The 26739-nt window shown below is 46.8% G+C and overlaps 1 protein-coding gene across 1 annotated transcript in view; it reads right to left on the bottom strand.

Moving 5' to 3' along the window:
* Positions 1-878: 878 nt before the first annotated feature.
* Positions 879-26739, bottom strand: part of RAB11FIP2 (RAB11 family interacting protein 2) — a 236487-nt gene continuing 210626 nt past the window's right edge. Inside the window, exon 5 of the mRNA XM_088455226.1 lies at positions 879-4031. Coding sequence (XP_088311352.1) covers positions 3804-4031 — 228 coding nt within the window. The 3' untranslated portion in view covers positions 879-3803. The remainder of the gene's footprint in view (positions 4032-26739) is intronic.

Genomic DNA, 26739 nt, shown 5'->3' with positions numbered 1-26739 from the left:
ATATAATATAACTGTAGGGAAGCACCAGTGATGTAGATATAAATGGGATATAATATAACTGTAGGGAAGCGCCAGTGATGTAGATATAAATGGGATACGTTATAACTGTAGGGAAGCGCCAGTGATGTAGATATAAATGGGATACATTATAACTGTAGGGAAGCGCCAGTGATGTAGATATAAATGGGATACCTTATAACTGTAGGGAAGCGCCAGTGATGTAGATATAAATGGGATATAATATAACTGTAGGGAAGCACCAGTGATGTAGATATAAATGGGATATAATTTAACTGTAGGGAAGCGCCAGTGATATAGATATAAATGGGATACAATATAACTGTAGGGAAGCGCCAGTGATATAGATATAAATGGGTTATAATATAACTGTAGAGAATCAGCAGTAATAAAGATATAAATGGGATACATTATAAGTAGAGATGAGTGTTTTGGTTTTGTTCTTTTCACCAAATTAGTGCAAGTTCGGATTTATTGCATTTTATACCCAATACGCGTGAGAGCCGGATGGCCATTAAGATGCTGTTTTTGAGATCTAACATAACCGAGTGAAATGAAACCGTATACCTTTAATTCATACTAGCCTACTCTCCCAGAACCTTTGGGAATCTCCAAATTTTTCGGGTAGCCCTCTGCAGCCCCGGATGAAGTGGCCTCTTCCTAGTGACCTGGGCAGGATGGGGAGAATCTTACCGGCAATCCGTGGTCTGCGCGTATGGGGCAGGGCCCAATGCTGGGATTCTATGATAATGACCTCTTTTGGCCTAATTACGCTGATACTCTGGCCCCGCGCCCATCACCGCCCATATGAAGGTCATTTCCAGGCATCGTCCGGAGAGGTAAGAACACATATTGGTCAGTATGCTTTAATTATAAGTGTAGGGAAGCACCAGTAATACAGATAGATACGTGATATATTATAACTATAGGAAACACAGGGGTCTATTTGTGAAGCGTTTTTCCTCGTTAATATGGCGTTATGTAACACAGAGATGTCGCAGAACCCGGACTTCTGTAGGGGCAGAACCTTGATATGAGTAAAGCAGAAAACTAGAAAATGGTTCCAAATAGTAACATCAACTCCCCACATCCCCAAAGGCCACAAAGGAGAACAGACAAACAGCGTAACCTGCTCAGTGTGAGCAAACGTCAGGTCACCCCACTGAGGGGCACTTCCAGCACAGGGAAGGGTTCTTTACAGTAAGAGCAGTGCTGTAGGCAGGTTGGGGGAAGGATGTCCCATATCGGACTGTGTGATCTGTTACCTGTATGGCAGGAAAAGACTACGGGCCCGATTCAGATCCAGACGCTAAGCCGCGAACGCACGCTATGGGCGATTGTCGCCGTCTGCGCATCCATTACAGTGTGTGTGAGTGAACCAGTCACTGCGTCCGGGAATCATGCGCTCGTAGCTCAAAGACTGAGCGCTAATCCGAGTGACAGATAGCGCCATCTGTGGGTGGTAACAGGGGAAGGGGCTTGTGAACGAGGGGAGTGGTGCTGGGAACGCAGGCGTGTCTGGGTGTCAAAACGGCGTTTTATGGGTGTGCATAATTAGCATGGAGGTGTCATTGTACACGTCACTGGGTTGTATATCAGCCGGCAGTGATCGCAGTGCTTGCGGCGGGGTAGGGTCTACCTCAAGCGCTGCGTGCTGCTCCGATGGATCTCTATGGTTCCGATTAATCACTTCCTGGAGATGACGTGTGCTAAGAAAAAAGTGGGCGTCTTTATACCGGCGTGCGCTCACTCTGCTGTCGCTCTCAGAGAACTAGAGGGCGTCCTTACACCAGACAGTGCGATCGCGGAATTTGCTTACCCGGCCCCTTTTGGCTGTGAGAGAGCGCAGCTTAGCGTCTGGGTCTGAATCGACCCCTACATTTTATTGGGGGTTCTAGATTACCCAGGATGAGCTGTCTGGGATTTTATGGTACATATCACAGGACCATGACTGGCAGCTGTGCCCCAGGACTGGGCAATAATCCTTCCCCTCCCCTATGGCACCTGTGTGAGCACCATGCAATGGCCAATTCCCGGCTCTATCAGAGGAATAACACTAAGGAATGAGGATGCGGGAAGACTTCGGAGCTTTATAAACCACTGAGAAGATGAGGACAGATGTACAGAGTCTCAGAATAAGAATAAAAGGTAGGGACCCATTATGTAGGTAAGAGATGGACGTCTGAGAATAACTGGTAACAGCGTTTTCCATTGTCAGCATTTACTAAGACTTTCTCCGTGATCCTGGCCATGAGCTTCCCATCCATTCTGTATAGTGTGCGCTTATCAGGGGCACAACGGCCAGAGACGCCCACCTAGTGTGCAGGAGAGACGTTGGCTACAAAACACTTCAACACCAGTTCTTGCATAGTTTACCAAGAGCTCTGGACGCTGGGATCAGACTGTAATATTTACTAAACTGTGGGTTTTAAGAATTGGAGATGTTGCCCATAGCAACCATATCAGATTGTACTTAACATTTATCTAGCAGTTTCTAGAAGATAATAGCTAGAATCTGATTGGTTGCTATGGGCAACATCTCAACTTCTAAAAACCCGAACTTTAGTAATTATACCCCTAAGAGCGGAGGAGGCTACAGAGAGGGTCACCACGCCCTGAGCTAAGTGTTATTTGTAGTGTCAGGCACTGGTAGGAAGAAGAATGATCTGCGGTGATCACCGGCGGCGTGCTGTAATCAGCAGTGATATCGCTATGCTCCGCGATGGACCTGGAAGATCTACTCTACAATCAGATCTCATATTGGATATGAAATAAAAAGCTGTGAGTGAGTCCTCAGGGGTGCTGGCCGGACGCCATTTATTACGTTCATGTGGGTCCTTCCCACCGGCCTGCCGAATGCATACGGTACCATTGTCACTGCGCAAAGACCATTAATGACAGCTGACAAAGGTCAGCTTGCAGCGTTTATTACATCTATAATTTGCCATGTGCGGCTGAGAGTGAGATCACACGGAATAAGGCCAGGAGTGCGCGCTGAGTACGTCACCCGGTCGCCATGAAAGTCCCGTTTCTAAACTTCCCAGACTCCATTCTGGATCCTCTGTACAGTTCTGGCCGTTGTTTCTGCAGTGATTGCTGTCAGCACTTTTACTGTCACTGTGTAGATACCAGATTATAGTGCTAGATATCGGTATCGGTATCGTTATACCCACGGACGTGGTTATTTACATGAAACCAAGCTGCGGTCTGGCCATAGCTGCTTCTTAGTGCCAAGTGCTCAATGCCAGGGTGTGACTGGGGATAATGCCAACGTTATACTTAGCAGGTTGAAGGAAGCATTAAAATAAATACAGTCATAAATCGCAATAAATAAAGAGATACGGAAAAGTGGCAGCTTATAATACAGGTCACTGGCTTCCGCTACTTAGCAAGGTCATTTGGCTCTTGTTTTTGGTCAGTAAAACCTGCAGCATTTCTCAGCGTTGTATCATTATACAATCATTATTACGCTGCCCCAGGATAATAACATACAGTAACACTAAGGGTAGGAGAGGAGGGCACAGGGCATCAGGAAGCATATCAGTGCCGATTGCACACGGTCAGTATGGCACCCAACACCCAGGTTCCTCTCACCCTCTCCAATGCCCAAAATACACACACATGTGGCTCACCCCGCCAATACAATATGGTGGCACCTCATACCCGAGGGCGCCCTCTGGTCGCTCGTTGCTATTATTCTTCATTTCATCAAAGTTTTGTGTTTAGAATGATATCATTACTGAGGCGCATCCCATCGCGTTCTCCCTGGTTATATTAGTGCCAGGCTAGCTCTGGGTGAATTTGCCAGCTTTCCTGGAAGGCACATAGGGCACACGCAGGATGCTTGGCGTCTCCTCCATTACTCGAACCAACAAATTGTCAATGTAGTCTTCTAACTCTCGGATGTGGCTGTCCTTCTTCCTAAGGAGGTCCTTCTGCTTGGCCAGTTCCCGCTCCACCTCCGGCCGTGTCAGGTGATTGTAGGGACCAGCACCCTCGAATGGGTTCTTCTCCTATGGAGCAAACATATGAAAGTTATACCGTCACTCGTAGCAGAAGCATTGTATTTTATAATCTACAGATACTTCAGTCACCATATACCCGAGTAACAGGGCCCCTCTGAGATATTAATGCGTTACTTCAGTCACCATACACCCGAGTAACAGGGCCCCTCTGTGATATTAATGTGTTACTTCAGTCACCATATACCCGAGTAACAGGGCCCCTCTGTGATATTAATGCGTTACTTCAGTCACCATATACCCAAGTAAAAGGGCACCTCTGAGATATTAATGAGTTACTTCAGTCACCATACACCCGCGTAACAGGGCCCCTCTGTGATATTAATGTATTACTTCAGTCACCATATACCCGAGTAACAGGGCCCCTCTGTGATATTAATGCGTTACTTCAGTAACCATATACCCGAGTAACAGTGCCCCTCTGAGATATTAATGTGTTACTTTAGTCACCATATACCCGAGTAACAGGGCCCCTATGTGATATTAATGTGTTACTTCAGTCACCATATATCCGAGTAACAGGGCCCCTCTGTGATATTACTGTGTTACTTCAGTCACCATACACCCGAGTAACAGGGCCCCTCTGTGATATTAATGCGTTACTTCAGTCACCATATACCCGAGTAACAGGGCCCCTCTGTGATATTAATGTGTTACTTCAGTCACCATACACCCGAGTAACAGGGCCCCTCTGTGATATTACTGTGTTACTTCAGTCACCATATACCCGAGTAACAGAGCCCCTATGTGATATTAATGCGTTACTTTAGTTACCATATACCCGAGTAACAGGGCCCCTCTGTGATATTAATGCGTTACTTCAGTCACCATACACCCGAGTAACAGGGCCCCTCTGTGATATTAATGTGTTACTTCAGTCACCATATACCCGAGAACCAGTGCCCCTATGTGATATTAATGCGTTACTTTAGTTACCATATACCAGAGTAACAGGGCCCCTCTGTGATATTACTGTGTTACTTCAGTCACCATACACCCGAATAACAGGGCCCCTATGTGATATTAATGCGTTACTTCAGTCACCATACACCCGAGTAACAGGGCCCCTCTGTGATATTAATGTGTTAATTCACTCACCATACACCCAAGTAACAGGGCCCCTCTGTGATATTAATGTGTTACTTCAGTCACCATACACCCGAGTAACAGGAACCCTCTGTGATATTACTGCGTTACTTCAGTCACCATGCACCCGAGTAACAGGGCCCCTCTGTGATATTACTGTGTTACTTCAGTCACCATACACCTGAGTAACAGGGCCCCTCTGTGATATTAATGCGTTACTTCAGTCACCATACACCCGAGTAACAGGGCCCCTCTGTGATATTAATGCGTTACTTCAGTCACCATACACCCGAGTAACAGGGCCCCTCTGTGATATTAATGTGTTACTTCAGTCACCATATACCTGAGTAACAGGGCCCCTCTGTGATATTAATGTGTTACTTCAGTCACCATATACCCGAGTAACAGGGCCTCTCTGAGATATTAATGCGTTACTTAAGTCACCATACACCCGAGTAACAGGGCTCCTCTGTGATATTAATGCGTTACTTCAGTCACCATACACCCGAGTAACAGGGCCCCTCTGTGAAATTAATGTGTTACTTCAGTCACCATACACCGGAGTAACAGGGCCCCTATGTGATATTAATGCGTTACTTCAGTCACCATACACCCGAGTAACATTGCCCCTCTGTGATATTAATGCGTTACTTCAGTCACCATACACCCGAGTAACAGGGCCCCTCTGAGATATTACTGTGTTACTTCAGTCAAGATACACCCGAGTAACAGGGCCCCTATGTGATATTAATGCGTTACTTCAGTCACCATACACCCGAGTAACAGGGCCCCTATGTGATATTAATGCGTTACTTCAGTCACCATATAGCCGAGTAACAGGGCCCCTCTGTGATATTAATGCATTACTTCAGTCACCATACACCCAAGTAACAGGGCCCCTCTGAGATATTAATGTGTTACTTCAGTCACCATATACCCGAGTAACAGGGCACCTATGTGATATTAAGGTGTTACTTCAGTCACCATACACCCAAGTAACAGGGCCCCTCTGAGATATTAATGCATTACTTCAGTCACCATATACCCGAGTAACAGGGCCCCTCTGTGATATTAATGCGTTACTTCAGTCACCATACACCCGAGTAACAGGGCCCTTCTGTGATATTAATGCGTTACTTCAGTCACCATATACCCGAGTAACAGGGCCCCTCTGTGATATTAATGTGTTACTTCAGTCACCATACAGCCGAGTAACAGGGCCCCTCTGTGATATTAATGTGTTACTTCAGTCACCATATACCCGAGTAACAGGGCCCCTCTGAGATATTAATGCATTACTTCAGTCACCATACACCCGAGTAACAGGGCCCCTCTGTGATATTAATGCGTTACTTCAGTCACCATACACCCGAGTAACAGTGCCCCTCTGTGATATTAATGTGTTACTTCAGTCACCATACACCCGAGTAACAGGGCCCCTATGTGATATTACTGCGTTACTTCAGTCACCATACACCCGAGTAACACTGCCCCTCTGTGATATTAATGCGATACTTCAGTCACCATACACCCGAGTAACAGGGCCCCTCTGAGATATTAATGCGTTACTTCAGTCACCAGACACCCAAGTAACAGTGCCCCTCTGTGATATTACTGTGTTACTTCAGTCAAGATACACCCGAGTAACAGGGCCCCTATGTGATATTAATGCGTTACTTCAGTCCCCATAAACACGAGTAACAGGGCCCCTATATGACATTAATGCGTTACTTCAGTCACCATATACCCGAGTAACAGGGCCCCTATGTGATATTAATGTGTTACTTGAGTCACCATACACCCAAGTAACAGGGCCCCTCTGAGATATTAATGCGTTACTTCAGTCACCATATACCCGAGTAACAGGGCCCCTATGTGATATTAATGTGTTACTTCAGTCACCATACACCCGAGTAAAAGGGCCCCTCTGTGATATTAATGCGTTACTTCAGTCACCATACACCCGAGTAACAGGGCCCCTCTGTGATATTACTGTGTTACTTCAGTCAAGATACACCCGAGTAACAGGGCCCCTAAGTAATATTAATGCGTTACTTCAGTCACCATACACCCGAGTAACAGGGCCCCTATGTGATATTAATGCGTTACTTCAGTCACCATATAGCCGAGTAACAGGGCCCCTCTGTGATATTAATGCGTTACTTCAGTCACCATACACCCGAGTAACAGGGCCCCTCTGTGATATTAATGCGTTACTTCAGTCACCATACACCCGAGTAACAGGGCCCCTCTTTGATATTAATGCGTTACTTCAGTCACCATATACCCGAGTAACAGGGCCCCTCTGTGATATTAATGCGTTACTTCAGTCACCATACACCCGAGTAACAGGGCCCCTCTGTGATATTAATGTGTTACTTCAGTCACCATACACCCGAATAACAGGGCCCCTATGTCATATTAATGCGTTACTTCAGTCACCATACACCCGAGTAACAGGGCTCCTCTGTGATATTAATGCGTTACTTCAGTCACCATACACCCGAGTAACAGGGCCCCTCTGTGATATTAATGTGTTACTTCAGTCACCATACACCGGAGTAACAGGGCCCCTATGTGATATTAATGCGTTACTTCAGTCACCATACACCCGAGTAACATTGCCCCTCTGTGATATTAATGCGTTACTTCAGTCACCATTCACCCGAGTAACATTGCCCCTCTGTGATATTAATGCGTTACTTCAGTCACCATTCACCCGAGTAACAGGGCCCCTCTGAGATATTACTGTGTTACTTCAGTCAAGATACACCCGAGTAACAGGGCCCCTATGTGATATTAATGCGTTACTTCAGTCACCATACACCCGAGTAACAGGGCCCCTATGTGATATTAATGCGTTACTTCAGTCACCATATAGCCGAGTAACAGGGCCCCTCTGTGATATTAATGCATTACTTCAGTCACCATACACCCAAGTAACAGGGCCCCTCTGAGATATTAATGTGTTACTTCAGTCACCATATACCCGAGTAACAGGGCCCCTATGTGATATTAAGGTGTTACTTCAGTCACCATACACCCAAGTAACAGGGCCCCTCTGAGATATTAATGCATTACTTCAGTCACCATATACCCGAGTAACAGGGCCCCTCTGTGATATTAATGCGTTACTTCAGTCACCATACACCCGAGTAACAGGGCCCCTCTGTGATATTAATGCGTTACTTCAGTCACCATATACCCGAGTAAAAGGGCCCCTCTGTGATATTAATGTGTTACTTCAGTCACCATACAGCCGAGTAACAGGGCCCCTCTGTGATATTAATGTGTTACTTCAGTCACCATATACCCGAGTAACAGGGCCCCTCTGAGATATTAATGCATTACTTCAGTCACCATACACCCGAGTAACAGGGCCCCTCTGTGATATTAATGCGTTACTTCAGTCACCATACACCCGAGTAACAGTGCCCCTCTGTGATATTAATGTGTTACTTCAGTCACCATACACCCGAGTAACAGGGCCCCTATGTGATATTACTGCGTTACTTCAGTCACCATACACCCGAGTAACACTGCCCCTCTGTGATATTAATGCGATACTTCAGTCACCATACACCCGAGTAACAGGGCCCCTCTGAGATATTAATGCGTTACTTCAGTCACCAGACACCCAAGTAACAGTGCCCCTCTGTGATATTACTGTGTTACTTCAGTCAAGATACACCCGAGTAACAGGGCCCCTATGTGATATTAATGCGTTACTTCAGTCCCCATACACACGAGTAACAGGGCCCCTATGTGACATTAATGCGTTACTTCAGTCACCATATACCCGAGTAACAGGGCCCCTATGTGATATTAATGTGTTACTTGAGTCACCATACACCCAAGTAACAGGGCCCCTCTGAGATATTAATGCGTTACTTCAGTCACCATATACCCGAGTAACAGGGCACCTATGTGATATTAATGTGTTACTTCAGTCACCATACACCCGAGTAACAGGGCCCCTCTGTGATATTAATGCGTTACTTCAGTCACCATACACCCGAGTAACAGGGCCCCTCTGTGATATTACTGTGTTACTTCAGTCAAGATACACCCGAGTAACAGGGCCCCTAAGTAATATTAATGCGTTACTTCAGTCACCATACACCCGAGTAACAGGGCCCCTATGTGATATTAATGCGTTACTTCAGTTACCATATAGCCGAGTAACAGGGCCCCTCTGTGATATTAATGCGTTACTTCAGTCACCATACACCCGAGTAACAGGGCCCCTCTGTGATATTAATGCGTTACTTCAGTCACCATACACCCGAGTAACAGGGCCCCTCTTTGATATTAATGCGTTACTTCAGTCACCATATACCCGAGTAACAGGGCCCCTCTGTGATATTAATGCGTTACTTCAGTCACCATACACCCGAGTAACAGGGCCCCTCTGTGATATTAATGTGTTACTTCAGTCACCATACACCCGAATAACAGGGCCCCTATGTCATATTAATGCGTTACTTCAGTCACCATACACCCGAGTAACAGGGCCCCTCTGTGATATTAATGTGTTACTTCAGTCACCATACACCCGAGTAAAAGTACCCCTGTGTGATATTACAGTGTTACTTCAGTCACCATACACCCGAGTAACAGGGCCCCTCTGTGATATTACTGTGTTACTTCAGTCACCATACACCCGAGTAACAGGGCCCCTCTGTGATATTAATGCGTTACTTCAGTCACCATACACCCGAGTAACAGGGCCTCTCTGTGATATTAATGCGTTACTTCAGTCACCATATACCAGAGTAACAGGGCCCCTCTGTGATATTAATGCGTTACTTCAGTCACCATACACCCGAGTAACAGGGCCCCTCTGTGATATTAATGCGTTACTTCAGTCACCATATACCCGAGTAACAGGGCCCCTCTGAGATATTAATGCGTTACTTCAGTCACCATACACCCGAGTAACAGGGCTCCTCTGTGATATTAATGCGTTACTTCAGTCACCATATACCCGAGTAACAGGGCCCCTCTGAGATATTAATGCATTACTTCAGTCACCATACACCCGAGTAACAGGGCTCCTCTGTGATATTAATGCGTTACTTCAGTCACCATACACCCGAGTAACAGTGCCCCTCTGTGATATTAATGTGTTACTTCAGTCACCATACACCGGAGTAACAGGGCCCCTATGTTATATTAATGCGTTACTTCAGTCACCATACACCCGAGTAACATTGCCCCTCTGTGATATTAATGCGTTACTTCAGTCACCATACACCCGAGTAACAGGGCCCCTCTGAGATATTACTGTGTTACTTCAGTCAAGATACACTCGAGTAACAGGGCCCCTATGTGATATTAATGCGTTGCTTCAGTCACCATACACCCGAGTAACAGGGCCCCTATGTGATATTAATGCGTTACTTCAGTCACCATATAGCCGAGTAACAGGGCCCCTCTGTGATATTAATGTGTTACTTCAGTCACCATACACCCAAGTAACAGGGCGCCTCTGAGATATTAATGCGTTACTTCAGTCACCATATACCCGAGTAACAGGGCCCCTATGTGATATTAATGTGTTACTTCAGTCACCATACACCCAAGTAACAGGGCCCCTCTGAGATATTAATGCATTACTTCAGTCACCATATACCCGAGTAACAGGGCCCCTCTGTTATATTAATGCGTTACTTCAGTCACCATACACCCGAGTAACAGGGCCCCTCTGTGATATTAATGCGTTACTTCAGTCACCATATACCCGAGTAACAGGGCCCCTCTGTGATATTAATGTGTTACTTCAGTCACCATACAGCCGAGTAACAGGGCCCCTCTGTGATATTAATGCGTTACTTCAGTCACCATATACCCGAGTAACAGGGCCCCTCTGAGATATTAATGCATTACCTCAGTCGCCATACACCCGAGTAACAGGGCCCCTCTGTGATATTAATGCGTTACTTCAGTCACCATACACCCGAGTAACAGTGCCCCACTGTGATATTAATGTGTTACTTCAGTCACCATACACCCGAGTAACAGGGCCCCTATGTGATATTAATGCGTTACTTCAGTCACCATACACCTGAGTAACAGGGCCCCACTGTGATATTAATGTGTTACTTCAGTCACCATACACCCGAGTAACAGGGCCCCTATGTGATATTAATGCGTTACTTCAGTCACCATACACCTGAGTAACACTGCCCCTCTGTGATATTAAAGCGTTACTTCAGTCACCATACACCCGAGTAACAGGGCCCCTCTGAGATATTAATGCGTTACTTCAGTCACCAGACACCCAAGTAACAGTGCCCCTCTGTGATATTACTATGTTACTTCTGTCAAGATACACCTGAGTAACAGGGCCCCTATGTGATATTAATGCGTTACTTCAGTCACCATACTCCTGAGTAACAGGGCCCCTATGTGACATTAATGCGTTACTTCAGTCACCATATACCCGAGTAACAGGGCCCCTATGTGATATTAATGTGTTACTTGAGTCACCATACACCCAAGTAACAGGGCCCCTCTGAGATATTAATGCGTTACTTCAGTCACTATATACCCAATTAACAGGGCCCCTATGTGATATTAATGTGTTACTTCAGCCGCAATACACCCGAGTAACAGGGCCCCTCTGTGATAATAATGCGTTACTTCAGTCACCATACACCCGAGTAACACGGCCCCTCTGTGATATTACTGTGTTACTTCAGTCAAGATACACCCGAGTAACAGGGCCCCTATGTGATATTAATGCGTTACTTCAGTCACCATACACACGAGTAACACGGCCCCTCTGTGATATTACTGTGTTACTTCATACAAGATACACCCGAGTAACAGGGCCCCTATGTGATATTAATGCGTTACTTCAGTCACCATATAGCCGAGTAACAGGGCCCCTCTGTGATATTAATGTGTTACTTCAGTCTCCATACACCCAAGTAACAGGGCCCCTCTGAGATATTAATGCGTTACTTCAGTCACCATATACCCGAGTAACAGGGCCCCTATGTGATATTAATGTGTTACTTCAGTCACCATACACCCAAGTAACAGGGCCCCTCTGAGATATTAATGCATTACTTCAGTCACCATATACCCGAGTAACAGGGCCCCTCTGTGATATTAATGCGTTACTTCAGTCACCATACACCCGAGTAACAGGGCCCCTCTGTGATATTAATGCGTTACTTCAGTCACCATACACCCGAGTAAGAGGGCCCCTCTGAGATATTACTGTGTTACTTCAGTCACCATACACCCGAGTAACAGGGCCCCTCTGTGATATTAATGCGTTACTTCAGTCACCATACACCCGAGTAACAGGGCCCCTCTGTGATATTAATGCGTTACTTCAGTCACCATACACCCGAGTAACAGGGCCCCTCTGTGATATTAATGCGTTACTTCAGTCACCATACACCCGAGTAACAGGGCCCCTCTGTGATATTAATGCGTTACTTCAGTCACCATACACCCGAGTAACAGGGCCCCTCTGTGATATTAATGCGTTACTTCAGTCACCATATACCCGAGTAACAGGGCCCCTCTGTGATATTAATGCGTTACTTCAGTCACCATACACCCGAGTAACAGGGCCCCTCTGTGATATTAATGCGTTACTTCAGTCACCATATACCCGAGTAACAGGGCCCCTCTGAGATATTAATGCATTACTTCAGTCACCATACACCCGAGTAACAGGGCTCCTCTGTGATATTAATGCGTTACTTCAGTCACCATACACCCGAGTAACAGGGCCCCTCTGTGATATTAATGTGTTACTTCAGTCACCATACACCGGAGTAACAGGGCCCCTATGTGATATTAATGCGTTACTTCAGTCACCATACACCCGAGTAACATTGCCACTCTGTGATATTAATGCGTTACTTCAGTCACCATACACCCGAGTAACAGGGCCCCTCTGAGATATTACTGTGTTACTTCAGTCAAGATACACTCGAGTAACAGGGCCCCTATGTGATATTAATGCGTTACTTCAGTCACCATACACCCGAGTAACAGGGCCCCTATTTGATATTAATGCGTTACTTCAGTCACCATATAGCCGAGTAACAGGGCCCCTCTGTGATATTAATGTGTTACTTCAGTCACCATACACCCAAGTAACAGGGCCCCTCTGAGATATTAATGCGTTATTTCAGTCACCATATACCCGAGTAACAGGGCCCCTATGTGATATTAATGTGTTACTTCAGTCACCATACACCCAAGTAACAGGGCCCCTCTGAGATATTAATGCATTACTTCAGTCACCATATACCCGAGTAACACGGCCCCTCTGTTATATTAATGCGTTATTTCAGTCACCATACACCCGAGTAACAGGGCCCCTCTGTGATATTAATGCGTTACTTCAGTCACCATACACCCGTGTAACAGGGCCCCTCTGTGACATTAATGCGTTACTTCAGTCACCATATACCCGAGTAACAGGGCCCCTCTGTGATATTACTGCGTTACTTCAGTCACCATACACCCGAGTAACAGGACCACTCTGTGATATTAATGCGTTACTTCAGTCACCATATACCCGAGTAACATGGCCCCTCTGTGATATTAATGCGTTACTTCAGTCACCATACACCCGAGTAACAGGGCCCCTCTGTGATATTAATGCGTTACTTCAGTCACCATATACCCGAGTAACAGGGCCCCTCTGAGATATTACTGCGTTACTTCAGTCACCATACACCCGAGTAACAGGACCACTCTGTGATATTAATGCGTTACTTCTGTCACCATACACCCGAGTAACAGGACCACTCTGTGATATTAATGCGTTACTTCAGTCACCATACACCCGAGTAACAGGGCCCCTCTGTGATATTAATGCGTTACTTCAGTCACCATACACCCGAGTAACAGGAACCCTCTGTGATATTAATGCGTTACTTCAGTCACCATACACCCGAGTAACAGTGCCCCTCTGTGATATTAATGCGTTACTTCAGTCACCATATACCCGAGTAATAGGGCCCCTCTGTGATATTAATGCGTTACTTCAGTCACCATACACCCGAGTAACAGGGCCCCTCTGTGATATTAATGCGTTACTTCAGTCACCATACACCCGAGTAACAGGACCACTCTGTGATATTAATGCGTTACTTCAGTCACCATACACCCGAGTAACAGGGCCCCTCTGTGATATTAATGCGTTACTTCAGTCACCATACACCCGAGTAACAGGAACCCTCTGTGATATTAATGCGTTACTTCAGTCACCATACACCCAAGTAACATGGCCCCTCTGTGATATTAATGTGTTACTTCAGTCACCATACACCCGAGTAACAGGGCCCCTATGTGATATTAATGCGTTACTTCAGTCACCATACACCCAAGTAACAGGGCCCCTCTGTGATATTAATGTGTTACTTCAGTCACCATACACCCGAGTAACAGGGCCCCTCTGTGATATTAATGTGTTACTTCAGTCACCATATACCCGAGTAACAGGACCACTCTGTGATATTAATGCGTTACTTCAGTCACCATATACCCGAGTAATAGGGCCCCTCTGTGATATTAATGCGTTACTTCAGTCACCATACACCCGAGTAACAGGACCACTCTGTGATATTAATGCGTTACTTCAGTCACCATATACCCGAGTAACAGGGCCCCTCTGTGATATTAATGCGTTACTTCAGTCACCATACACCCGAGTAACAGGGCCCCTCTGTGATATTAATGCGTTACTTCAGTCACCATACACCCGAGTAACAGGGCCCCTCTGTGATATTAATGCGTTACTTCAGTCACCATATACCCGAGTAATAGGGCCCCTCTGTGATATTAATGCGTTACTTCAGTCACCATACACCCGAGTAACAGGGCCCCTCTGTGATATTAATGCGTTACTTCAGTCACCATATACCCGAGTAATAGGGCCCCTCTGTGATATTAATGCGTTACTTCAGTCACCATACACCCGAGTAACAGGACCTCTCTGTGATATTAATGCGTTACTTCAGTCACCATACACCCGAGTAACAGGGCCCCTCTGTGATATTAATGCGTTACTTCAGTCACCATACACCCGAGTAACAGGGCCCCTCTGTGATATTAATGCGTTACTTCAGTCACCATATACCCGAGTAATAGGGCCCCTCTGTGATATTAATGCGTTACTTCAGTCACCATACACCCGAGTAATAGGGCCCCTCTGTGATATTAATGTGTTACTTCAGTCACCATACACCCGAGTAACAGGGCCCCTCTGTGATATTAATGCGTTACTTCAGTCACCATATACCCGAGTAATAGGGCCCCTCTGTGATATTAATGCGTTACTTCAGTCACCATATACCCGAGTAACAGGGCCCCTCTGTGATATTAATGTGTTACTTCAGTCACCATACACCTGAGTAACAGTGCCCCTCTGTGATATTAATGCGTTACTTCAGTCACCATACACCCGAGGACCAGGGCCCCTCTGTGATATTAATGCGTTACTTCAGTCACCATACACCCGAGGACCAGGGCCCCTCTGTGATATTAATGCGTTACTTCAGTCACCATACACCCGAGTAACAGGGCCCCTATGTGATATTAATGTGTTACTTCAGTCACCATACACCCGAGTAATAAACCACCCTCTGTGATATCACTGTTATTATATAACATACATTTACATGGTGTAGAACGTGCAGTAAATATGATGGAGTGCAGTGTTACTGTATCTGACATATGATTGGGTGCTGTGGGCACCAGGTTACTAGATAGGCCCCATAGCAGATATACATGTATGTACATGGGAGTGCTCTCTGTTACTATGTACACTGAGCTCTGCGCATATGACTGTAATATAAGCTGCTTTATGTGACAGGATATACCAGGGTACTGCACAAAGGGAATGATGGAGAGTTACATGTGCCGTCTGGTTATAGGACGGCCGGTGACCAATGTCACCAGGTGTGTAACGCCCAGCCCTGGCGCTGAGTATTTTCCCATGTCATAGAATTTCCTGCTGCCATGTTACATACATACTTTTCTTTTCATAGGCTAATTATATCCTTAACGACTGTGTAGTTGTGGTTACTTAATGTAAATAGAAGAGATATACAATTCCCATGACAGAGGCGTAATCTGTAAATGTGTGATCTGGGAGGACCATGGTGGGCAGCGGAGATGGGGGCACAGACATGATTTACAGGGAAGGACACATTGGCCAGCGCTGTGAGGCAGCTCCCATGCAGCAGGACCGCGGTTCCTCTATATACTCCCTCTCATGTCCTCTGCTCCTGTTCTGCAAAACATCATTAAAAGCTGCAGGTGCTCACAGTCTCGGTGAGAGAGCAGCCAATTAAATGTGATGATTCACACTAATACTTTGGCAGAAGGACACATTTATTTACCTAATTGGTCGCTAGCATTGATGGTCATCGCAGTACTAGTAGGGTCAATAGAGAGGGAGAAAAACCAAGTGAGAACATTGTCAGCCACTCATTACAGAACGGTTACCTAACCAACGCCAGGGTACAAGTACAGTCCCAGTTATACCCCCTGCAGGGTATGTGTGTCCCAGTTATACCCCATGCAGGGTATGTGTGTCCCAGTTATACCCCATGCAGGGTATGTGTGTCCCAGTTATACCCCATGCAGGGTATGTGTGTCCCAGTTATACCCCCTGCAGGGTATGTGTGTCCCAGTTATACCCCTGCACGGTATGTGTGTCCCAGTTATATCCCCTGCATGGTATGTGTGTCCCAGTTATACCCCATGCACGGTATGTGTGTCCCAGTTATATCCCATGCAGGGTATGTGTGTCCCAGTTATACCCCATGCAGGGTATGTGTGTTCCAGTTATACCCCCTGCAGGGTATGTGTGTCCCAGTTATACCCCCTGCAGGGTATGTATGTACCAGTTATCCTACTGCAGGGTATGTGTGTCCCAGTTATACCCCCTGCACGGTATGTGTGTCCCAGTTATACCCCATGCAGGGTATGTGTGTCCCAGTTATCCTACTGCAGGGTACGTGTGTCCCAGTTATGCCCCATGCAGGGTATGTGTGTCCCAGTTATACCCCATGCAGGGTATGTGTGTCCCAGTTATACCCCATGCAGGGTATGTGTGTCCCAGTTATACCCCATGCAGGGTATGTGTGTCCAAGTTATACCCCATGCAGGGTATGTGTGTCCCAGTTATACCCCTTGCAGGGTATGTGTGTCCCAGTTATATCCCCTGCAGGGTATGTGTGTCCCAGTTATACCCCATGCAGGGTATGTGTGTCCCAGTTATACCCCATGCAGGGTATGTGTGTCCAAGTTATACCCCCTGCAGGGTATGTGTGTCCCAGTTATACCCCCTGCAGGGTATGTGTGTCCCAGTTATATCCCCTGCACGGTATGTGTGTCCCAGTTATATCCCCTGCACGGTATGTGTGTCCCAGTTATACCCCCTGCAGGGTATGTGTGTCCCAGTTATCCTACTGCAGGGTATGTGTGTCCCAGTTATACCCCATGCAGGGTATGTGTGTCCCAGTTATCCTACTGCAGGGTATGTGTGTCCCAGTTATACCCCCTGCAGGGTATGTGTGTCCCAGTTATACCCCCTGCAGAGTATGTGTGTCCCAGTTATCCTACTGCACGGTATGTGTGTCCCAGTTATACCCCCTGCACGGTATGTGTGTCCCAGTTATACCCCCTGCATGGTATGTGTGTCCCAGTTATACCCCCTGCACGGTATGTGTGTCCCAGTTATACCCCATGCAGGGTACGTGTGTCCCAGTTATCATACTGCAGGGTATGTGTGTCCCAGTTATACCCCCTGCACGGTATGTGTGTCCCAGTTATACCCCATGCAGGGTATGTGTATCCCAGTAATACCCCTGAAGAGTATGTATGTCCCAGTTATACCCCCTGCACGGTATGTGTGTCCCAGTTATACCCCATGCAGGGTATGTGTGTTCCAGTTATACCCCTGCAGGGTATGTATGTCCCAGTTATACCCCTGCAGGGTATGTGTGTCCCAGTTATCCTACTGCAGGGTACGTGTGTCCCAGTTATACTACTGCAGGGTATGTGTGTCCCAGTTATACCCCGGCAGGGTATGTGTGTCCCAGTTATAGTACTGCAGGGTATGTGTGTCCCAGTTGTGCTACTCTTCTCACCCCACATAATGTGACTACCAGTTATCCTACTCTTCTCACCCCACAGAATGTGACTACCAGTTAACCTACTCTTCTCACCCCACAGAATGTGACTACCAGTTATCCTACTCTTCTCACCCCACAGAATGTGACTACCAGTTATCCTACTCTTCTCACCCCACATAATGTGACTACCAGTTATCCTACTCTTCTCACCCCACAGAATGTGACTACCAGTTATCCTACTCTTCTCACCCCACATAATGTGACTACCAGTTATCCTACTCTTCTCACCCCACAGAATGTCACTACCAGTTATCCTACTCCCCTCACCCCACAGAATGTGACTACCAGTTATCCTACTCTTCTCACCCCACATAATGTGACTACCAGTTATCCTACTCTTCTCACCCCACAGAATGTGACTACCAGTTATCCTACTCTCCTCACCCCACATAATGTGACTACCAGTTATCCTACTCTTCTCACCCCACAGAATGTGACTACCAGTTATCCTACTCTTCTCACCCCACATAATGTGACTACCAGTTATCCTACTCTTCTCACCCCACAGAATGTCACTACCAGTTATCCTACTCTTCACACCCCACATAATGTGACTAGCAGTTATCCTACTCTTCTCACCCTACAGAATGTGACTACCAGTTATCCTACTCCCCTCACCCCACAGAATGTGACTACCAGTTGTGCTACTCTTCTCACCCCACATAATGTGACTACCAGTTATCCTACTCTTCTCACCCCACATAATGTGACTACCAGTTATCCTACTCTCCTCACCCCACAGAATGTGACTACCAGTTATCCTACTCTTCTCACCCCACATAATGTCACTACCAGTTATTCAACTCTTCTCACCCCTGGGCATGTGATCTCCAGTTATCCTACTCTTCTCACCCCACAGAATGTGACTACCAGTTATCCTACTCTTCTCACCCCACATAATGTGACTACCAGTTATCCTACTCTTCTCACCCCACAGAATGTGACTACCAGTTATCCTACTCTCCTCACCCCACATAATGTGACTACCAGTTATCCTACTCTGCTCACCCCACATAATGTGACTACCAGTTATCCTACTCTTCTCACCTTACATATTGTGACTACCAGTTATCCTACTCTTCTCACCCCACATAATGTGACTACCAGTTATCCTACTCTTCTCACCCCACATAATGTGACTACCAGTTATCCTACTCTCCTCACCCCACAGAATGTGACTACCAGTTATCCTACTCTCCTCACCCCACAGAATGTGACTACCAGTTATCCTACTCTCCTCACCCCACAGAATGTGACTACCAGTTATCCTACTCTTCTCACCCCACAGAATGTGACTACCAGTTATCCTACTCTTCTCACCCCACATTATATCAGTATGTTGGTGAGTATAATTACTTGTGGGGCACCTCAGCTTTCCTGGGGTTATGTAATTATGCAGTTGAGTATAAATACTTTTGGGGCACTTCAGCTGTCCTATTGTTGTATCAGTATGTGGGTGAGTATAATTACTTGTGGGGCACCGCAGCTGGTCCGGGGTTATATCAGTATGTGGGTGAGTATAATTACTTGTGGGGCACCTCAGCTTGTCCTGGGTTATATCAGTATGTGGGTGAGTATAATTAGTCCTGGGGCACCTCAGCTGTCCTGGGGTTATATCAGTATGTAAGTGAGTATAATTACTTGTGGGGCACCTCAGCTGGCCTGGGGTTATATCAGTATGTGGGTGAGTATAATTACTTGTGCGGCACCTCAGCTGGTCCGTGGTTATATCAGTATGTGGGTGAGTATAATTACTTGTGGGGCACCTCAGCTGGTCCGGGGTTATATCAGTATGTGGGTGAGTATAATTACTTGTGGGGCACCTCAGCTGTCCTGGGGTTACATCAGTATGTGGGTGAGTATAATTACTTGTGGGGCACCTCAGTTTGTCCGGGGTTATATCAGTATGTGGGTGAGTATAATTTCTTGTGGGGCACCTCAGCTGGCCTGGGGTTATATCAGTATGTGGGTGAGTATAATTACTTGTGGGGCACATCAGCTGTCCTGGGGTTATATCAGTATGTGGGCGAGTATAATTACTTGTGGGGCACCTCAGCTGGTCCGGGGTTATATCAGTATGTGGGTGAGTATAATTACTTGTGGGGCACCTCAGCTGTCCTGGGGTTATATCAGTATGTGGGTGAGTATAATTACTTGTGGGGCACCTCAGCTGTCCTGGGGTTATATCAGTATGTGGGTGAGTATAATTACTTCTGGGGTACCTCAGCTGGCATGGGGTTATGTCAGCATGTGGATGAGTATAATTAGTTCTTGGGCACCTCAGCTAGCCTGGGGCTATGTCAGTATGTGGGTAGGTGTAATTACTTCTGGGGCACCTCAGCTGGCCTGGGGCTATGTCAGTATGTGGGTGAGTATAATTACTTCTGGGGCACCTCAGCTGGCATGGGGTTATGTCAGCATGTGGATGAGTATAATTACTTCTTGGGCACCTCAGCTGGCCTGGGGTTATATCAGTATGTGTGTGAGTATAATTACTTCTGGGGCACCTCAGCTGGCATGGGGTAATGTCAGCATGTGGATGAGTATAATTACTTCTTGGGCACCTCAGCTGGCCCGGGGTTATATCAGTATGTTGGTGAGTATAATAACTTGTGGGGCACCTCAGCTGTCCTGGGGTTATGTAAGTATGCAGTTGAGTATAAATACTTTTGGGGCACTTCAGCTGTCCTATTGTTGTATCAGTATGTGGGTGAGAATAATTACTTGTGGGGCACCGCTGCTGGTCCGGGGTTATATCAGTATGTGGGTGAGTATAATTACTTGTGGGGCACCTCAGCTTGTCCGGGGTTATATCAGTATGTGGGTGAGTATAATTAGTCCTGGGGCACCTCAGCTGTCCTGGGGTTATATCAGTATGTAAGTGAGTATAATTACTTGTGGGGCACCTCAGCTGGCCTGGGGTTATATCAGTATGTGGGTGAGTATAATTACTTGTGGGGCACCTCAGCTGGTCCGGGGTTATATCAGTATGTGGGTGAGTATAATTACTTGTGGGGCAACTCAGCTGGTCCGTGGTTATATCAGTATGTGGGTGAGTATAATTACTTGTGGGGCACCTCAGCTGGTCCGGGGTTATATCAGTATGTGGGTGAGTATAATTACTTGTGGGGCACCTCAGCTGTCCTGGGGTTACATCAGTATGTGGGTGAGTATAATTACTTGTGGGGCACCTCAGCTTGTCCGGGGTTATATCAGTATGTGGGTGAGTATAATTTCTTGTGGGGCACCTCAGCTGGCCTGGGGTTATATCAGTATGTGGGTGAGTATAATTACTTGTGGGGCACATCAGCTGTCCTGGGGTTATATCAGTATGTGGGCGAGTATAATTACTTGTGGGGCACCTCAGCTGGTCCGGGGTTATATCAGTATGTGGGTGAGTATAATTAGTTGTGGGCACCTCAGCTGTCCTGGGGTTATATCAGTATGTGGGTGAGTATAATTACTTGTGGGGCACCTCAGCTGTCCTGGGGTTATATCAGTATGTGGGTGAGTATATTTACTTGTGGGGCACCTCAGCTGGTACGGGGTTATATCAGTATGTGGGTGAGTATAATTACTTGTGGGGCACCTCAGCTTTTCCGGGGTTATATCAGTATGTGGGTGAGTATAATTACTTGTGGGGCACCTCAGCTGTCCTGGGGTTATATCAGTATGTGGGTGAGTATAATTACTTGTGGGGCACCTCAGCTGTTCTTGGGTTATATCAGTATGTGGGTGAGTATAATTACTTGTGGGGCACCTCAGCTGGTACGGGGTTATATCAGTATGTGGGTGAGTATAATTACTTGTGGGGCACCTCAGCTTTTCCGGGGTTATATCAGTATGTGGGTGAGTATAATTACTTGTGAGGCACCTCAGCTGGTGCGGGGATATATCAGTATGTGGGTGAGTATAATAAGTCCTGGGGCACCTCAGCTGTCCAGGGGTTATATCAGTATGTGGGTGAGCATAATTAGCCCAGAGGTGCCTCAGCTGGCCCGGGGTTATATCAGTATGTGGGTGAGTATAATTAGCCCACAGGTGGCTCAGCTGGCCTTGGGTTATATCAGTATGTGGGTGAGTATAATTACTTCTGGGGCACCTCAGCTGGCATGGGGTTATGTCAGCATGTGGATGAGTATAATTAGTTCTTGGGCACCTCAGCTAGCCTGGGGCTATGTCAGTATGTGGGTGAGTATAATTACTTCTGGGGCACCTCAGCTGGCCTGGGGCTATGTCAGTATGTGGGTGAGTATAATTACTTCTGGGGCACCTCAGCTGGCATGGGGTTATATCAGCATGTGGATGAGTATAATTACTTCTTGGGCACCTCAGCTGGCCTGGGGTTATATCAGTATGTGTGTGAGTATAATTACTTCTGGGGCACCTCAGCTGGCATGGGGTTATGTTAGCATGTGGATGAGTATAATTACTTCTTGGGCACCTCAGCTGGCCCGGGGTTATATCAGTATGTGGGTGAGTATAATTACTTGTGTGGCACCTCAGCTGTCCTGGGGTTATGCAAGTATGCAGTTGAGTATAAATACTTGTGGGGCACTTCAGCTGTCCTATTGTTGTATCAGTAATTGGGTGAGTATAATTACTTGTGGGGCACTGCAGCTGGTCCGGTGTTATATCAGTATGTGGGTGAGAATAATTACTTGTGGGGCACCGCAGCTTGTCCGGGGTTATATCAGTATGTGGGTGAGTATAATTAGTCCTGGGGCACCTCAGCTGTCCTGGGGTTATATCAGTATGTGGGTGAGTATAATTACTTGTGGGGCACCTCAGCTGGCCTGGGGTAATATCAGTATGTGGGTGAGTATAATTACTTGTGGGGCACATCAGCTGTCCTGGGGTTATATCAGTATGTGGGTGAGTATAAGTACTTGTGGGGCACCTTAGCTGGTCCGGGGTTATATCAGTATGTGGGTGAGTATAATTACTTGTGGGGCACCTCAGCTGGTCCGGGGTTATATCAGTATGTGGGTGAGTATAATTACTTGTGGGGCACCTCAGCTGTCCTGGGGTTATATCAGTATGTGGGTGAGTATAATTACTTGTGGGGCACCTCAGCTTGTCCGGGGTTGTATCAGTATGTTGGTGAGTATAATTACTTGTGGGGCACCTCAGCTGGCCTGGGGTTATATCAGTATGTGGGTGAGTATAATTACTTGTGGGGCACATCAGCTGTCCTGGGGTTATATCAGTATGTGGTTGAGTATAATTACTTGTGGGGCACCTCAGCTGGTCCAGGGTTATATCAGTATGTGGGTGAGTATAATTACTTGTGGGGCACCTCAGCTGTCCTGGGGTTATATCAGTATATGGGTGAGTATAATTACTTGTGGGGCACCTCAGCTGTCCTGGGGTTATATCAGTATGTGGGTGAGTATAATTACTTGTGGGGCACCTCAGCTGGTACGGGGCTATATCAGTATGTGGGTTAGTATAATTACTTGTGGGGCACCTCAGCTGTCCTTGGGTTATATCAGTATGTGGGTGAGTATAATTACTTGTGGGGCACCTCAGCTGTCCTTGGGTTATATCAGTATGTGGGTGAGTATAATTACTTGTGGGGCACCTCAGCTGGTACGGGGTTATATCAGTATGTGGGTGAGTATAATTACTTATGGGGCACCTCAGCTTTTCCAGGGTTATATCAGTATGTGGGTGTATAATTAGCCCTGTGGTGCCTCAGCTGTCCTGGGGTTATATCAGAATTTGGGTGTATAATTAGTCCTGGGGCACATCAGCTGTCCTTGGGTTATATCAGTATGTGGGTGGGTGAGTATAATTACTTGTGAGGCACCTCAGCTGGTGCGGGGTTATATCAGTATGTGGGTGAGTATAATTAGCCCAGAGGTGCCTCAGCTGGCCCGGGGTTATATCAGTATGTGGGTGAGTATAATTAGCCCAGAGGTGGCTCAGCTGGCCCGGGGTTATATCAGTATGTGGGTGAGTATAACTAGTCCTGGGGCACCTCAGCTGGCCTGGGGTTATATCAGTAAGTGGGTGAGTATAATTAATCCTGGGGCACCTCAGCTTTCCTGGGGTTATATCAGTATGTGGGTGAGCATAATTACTTGTGGGGCACCTCAGCTGGCACGGAGTTATATCAGTATGTGGGTGAGTATAATTACTTGTGGGGCACCTCAGCTGGCCTGGGGTTATATCAGTATGTGGGTGAGTTTAATTACTTGAGGGGCACCTCAGCTGGCCAGGGGTTATATCAGTATGTGGGTGAGTATAATTAGTCCTGGGGCACCTCAGCTGGCCTGGGGTTATATCAGTATGTGGGTGAGTATAATTAGTCCTGGGGCACCTCAGCTGGTACGGGGTTATATCAGTATGTGGGTGAGTATAATTAACCCTGAGGTGCCTCAGCTGGCCCGGGGTTATATCAGTATGTGGGTGAGTATAATTAGCCCAGAGGTGGCTCAGCTGGCCCGGGGTTATATCAGTATGTGGGTGAGTATAACTAGTCCTGGGGCACCTCAGCTTGTACGGGGTTATATCAGTATGTGGGTGAGTATAATTACTTGTGGGGCACCTCAGCTGTCCTGGGGTTATATCAGTATGTGGGTGAGTATAATTACTTGTGGGGCACCTCAGCTGTCCTGCGGTTATATCAGTATGTGGTGAGTATAATTACTTGTGGGGCACCTCAGCTGTCCTGGGGTTATATCAGTATGTGGGTGAGTATAATTACTTGTGGGGCACCTCAGCTGGTACGGGGCTATATCAGTATGTGGGTTAGTATAATTACTTGTGGGGCACCTCAGCTGTCCATGGGTTATATCAGTATGTGGGTGAGTATAATTACTTGTGGGGCACCTCAGCTGTCCTTGGGTTATATCAGTATGTGGGTGAGTATAATGACTTGTGGGGCACCTCAGCTGGTACGGGGTTATATCAGTATGTGGGTGAGTATAATTACTTGTGGGGCACCTCAGCTTTTCCGGGGTTATATCAGTATGTGGGTGTATAATTAGCCCTGTGGTGCCTCAGCTGTCCTGGGGTTATATCAGAATTTGGGTGAGTATAATTACTTGAGGGGCACCTCAGCTGGCCCGGGGTTATATCAGTATGTGGGTGAGTATAATTAGTCCTGGGGCACCTCAGCTCGCCTGGGGTTATATCAGTATGTGGGTAAGTATAATTAGTCCTGGGGCACCTCAGCTGGTACGGGGTTATATCAGTATGTGGGTGAGTATAATTAACCCTGAGGTGCATCAGCTGGCCTGGGGTTATATCAGTATGTGGGTGAGTATAATTCGCCCTGCGGTGCCTCAGCTGGCCTGGGGTTATATCAGTATGTGGGTGAGTATAATAAGTCCTGGGGCACCTCAGCTGTCCTGGGGTTATATCAGTATGTGGGTGAGTATAATTACTTGTGGGGCACCTCAGCTTGTCCGGGGTTATATCAGTATGAGGGTGAGTATAATTACTTGTGGGGTACCTCAGCTGGGACGGGGTTATATCAGTATGTGAGTGAGTATAATTACTTATGGGGCACCTCAGCTGGTACGGGGTTATATCAGTATGTGGGTGAGTATAATTATCCCTGAGATAACCCCAGGCCAGCTGAGGCATATCAGTATGTGGGTGAGTATAATTATTCCTGGGGCACCTCAGCTGGCCTGGGGTTATATCAGTATATGGGTGAGTATAATTAGACCTGAGGTGCCTCAGCTGGCCCGGGGTTATATCAGTATGTGGGTGAGTATAATTACTTGAGGGGCACCTCAGCTGGCCCGGGGTAATATCAGTATGTGGGTGAGTATAATTAGTCCTGGGGCACCTCAGCTCGCCTGGGGTTATATCAGTATGTGGGTAAGTATAATTAGTCCTGGGGCACCTCAGCTGGTACGGGGTTATATCAGTATGTGGGTGAGTATAATTAACCCTGAGGTGCATCAGCTGGCCTGGGGTTATATCAGTATGTGGGTGAGTATAATTCGCCCTGCGGTGCCTCAGCTGGCCTGGGGTTATATCAGTATGTGGGTGAGTATAATTAGTCCTGGGGCACCTCAGCTGTCCTGGGGTTATATCAGTATGTGGGTGAGTATAATTACTTGTGGGGCACCTCAGCTTGTCCGGGGTTATATCAGTATGAGGGTGAGTATAATTACTTGTGGGGTACCTCAGCTGGGACGGGGTTATATCAGTATGTGAGTGAGTATAATTACTTATGGGGCACCTCAGCTGGTACGGGGTTATATCAGTATGTGGGTGAGTATAATTATCCCTGAGATAACCCCAGGCCAGCTGAGGCATATCAGTATGTGGGTGAGTATAATTATTCCTGGGGCACCTCAGCTGGCCTGGGGTTATATCAGTATATGGGTGAGTATAATTAGACCTGAGGTGCCTCAGCTGGCCCGGGGTTATATCAGTATGTGGGTGAGTATAATTACTTGTGGGGCACC

The sequence above is a fragment of the Taudactylus pleione genome, unplaced genomic scaffold, assembly GCF_031769625.1.
Source record: "Taudactylus pleione unplaced genomic scaffold, aTauple2 ptg000646l, whole genome shotgun sequence".
NCBI lineage: Eukaryota > Metazoa > Chordata > Amphibia > Anura > Myobatrachidae > Taudactylus > Taudactylus pleione.
Note: the sequence above shows the minus strand (reverse complement) of the source record. Positions and strands in the feature narration are given on the sequence as shown.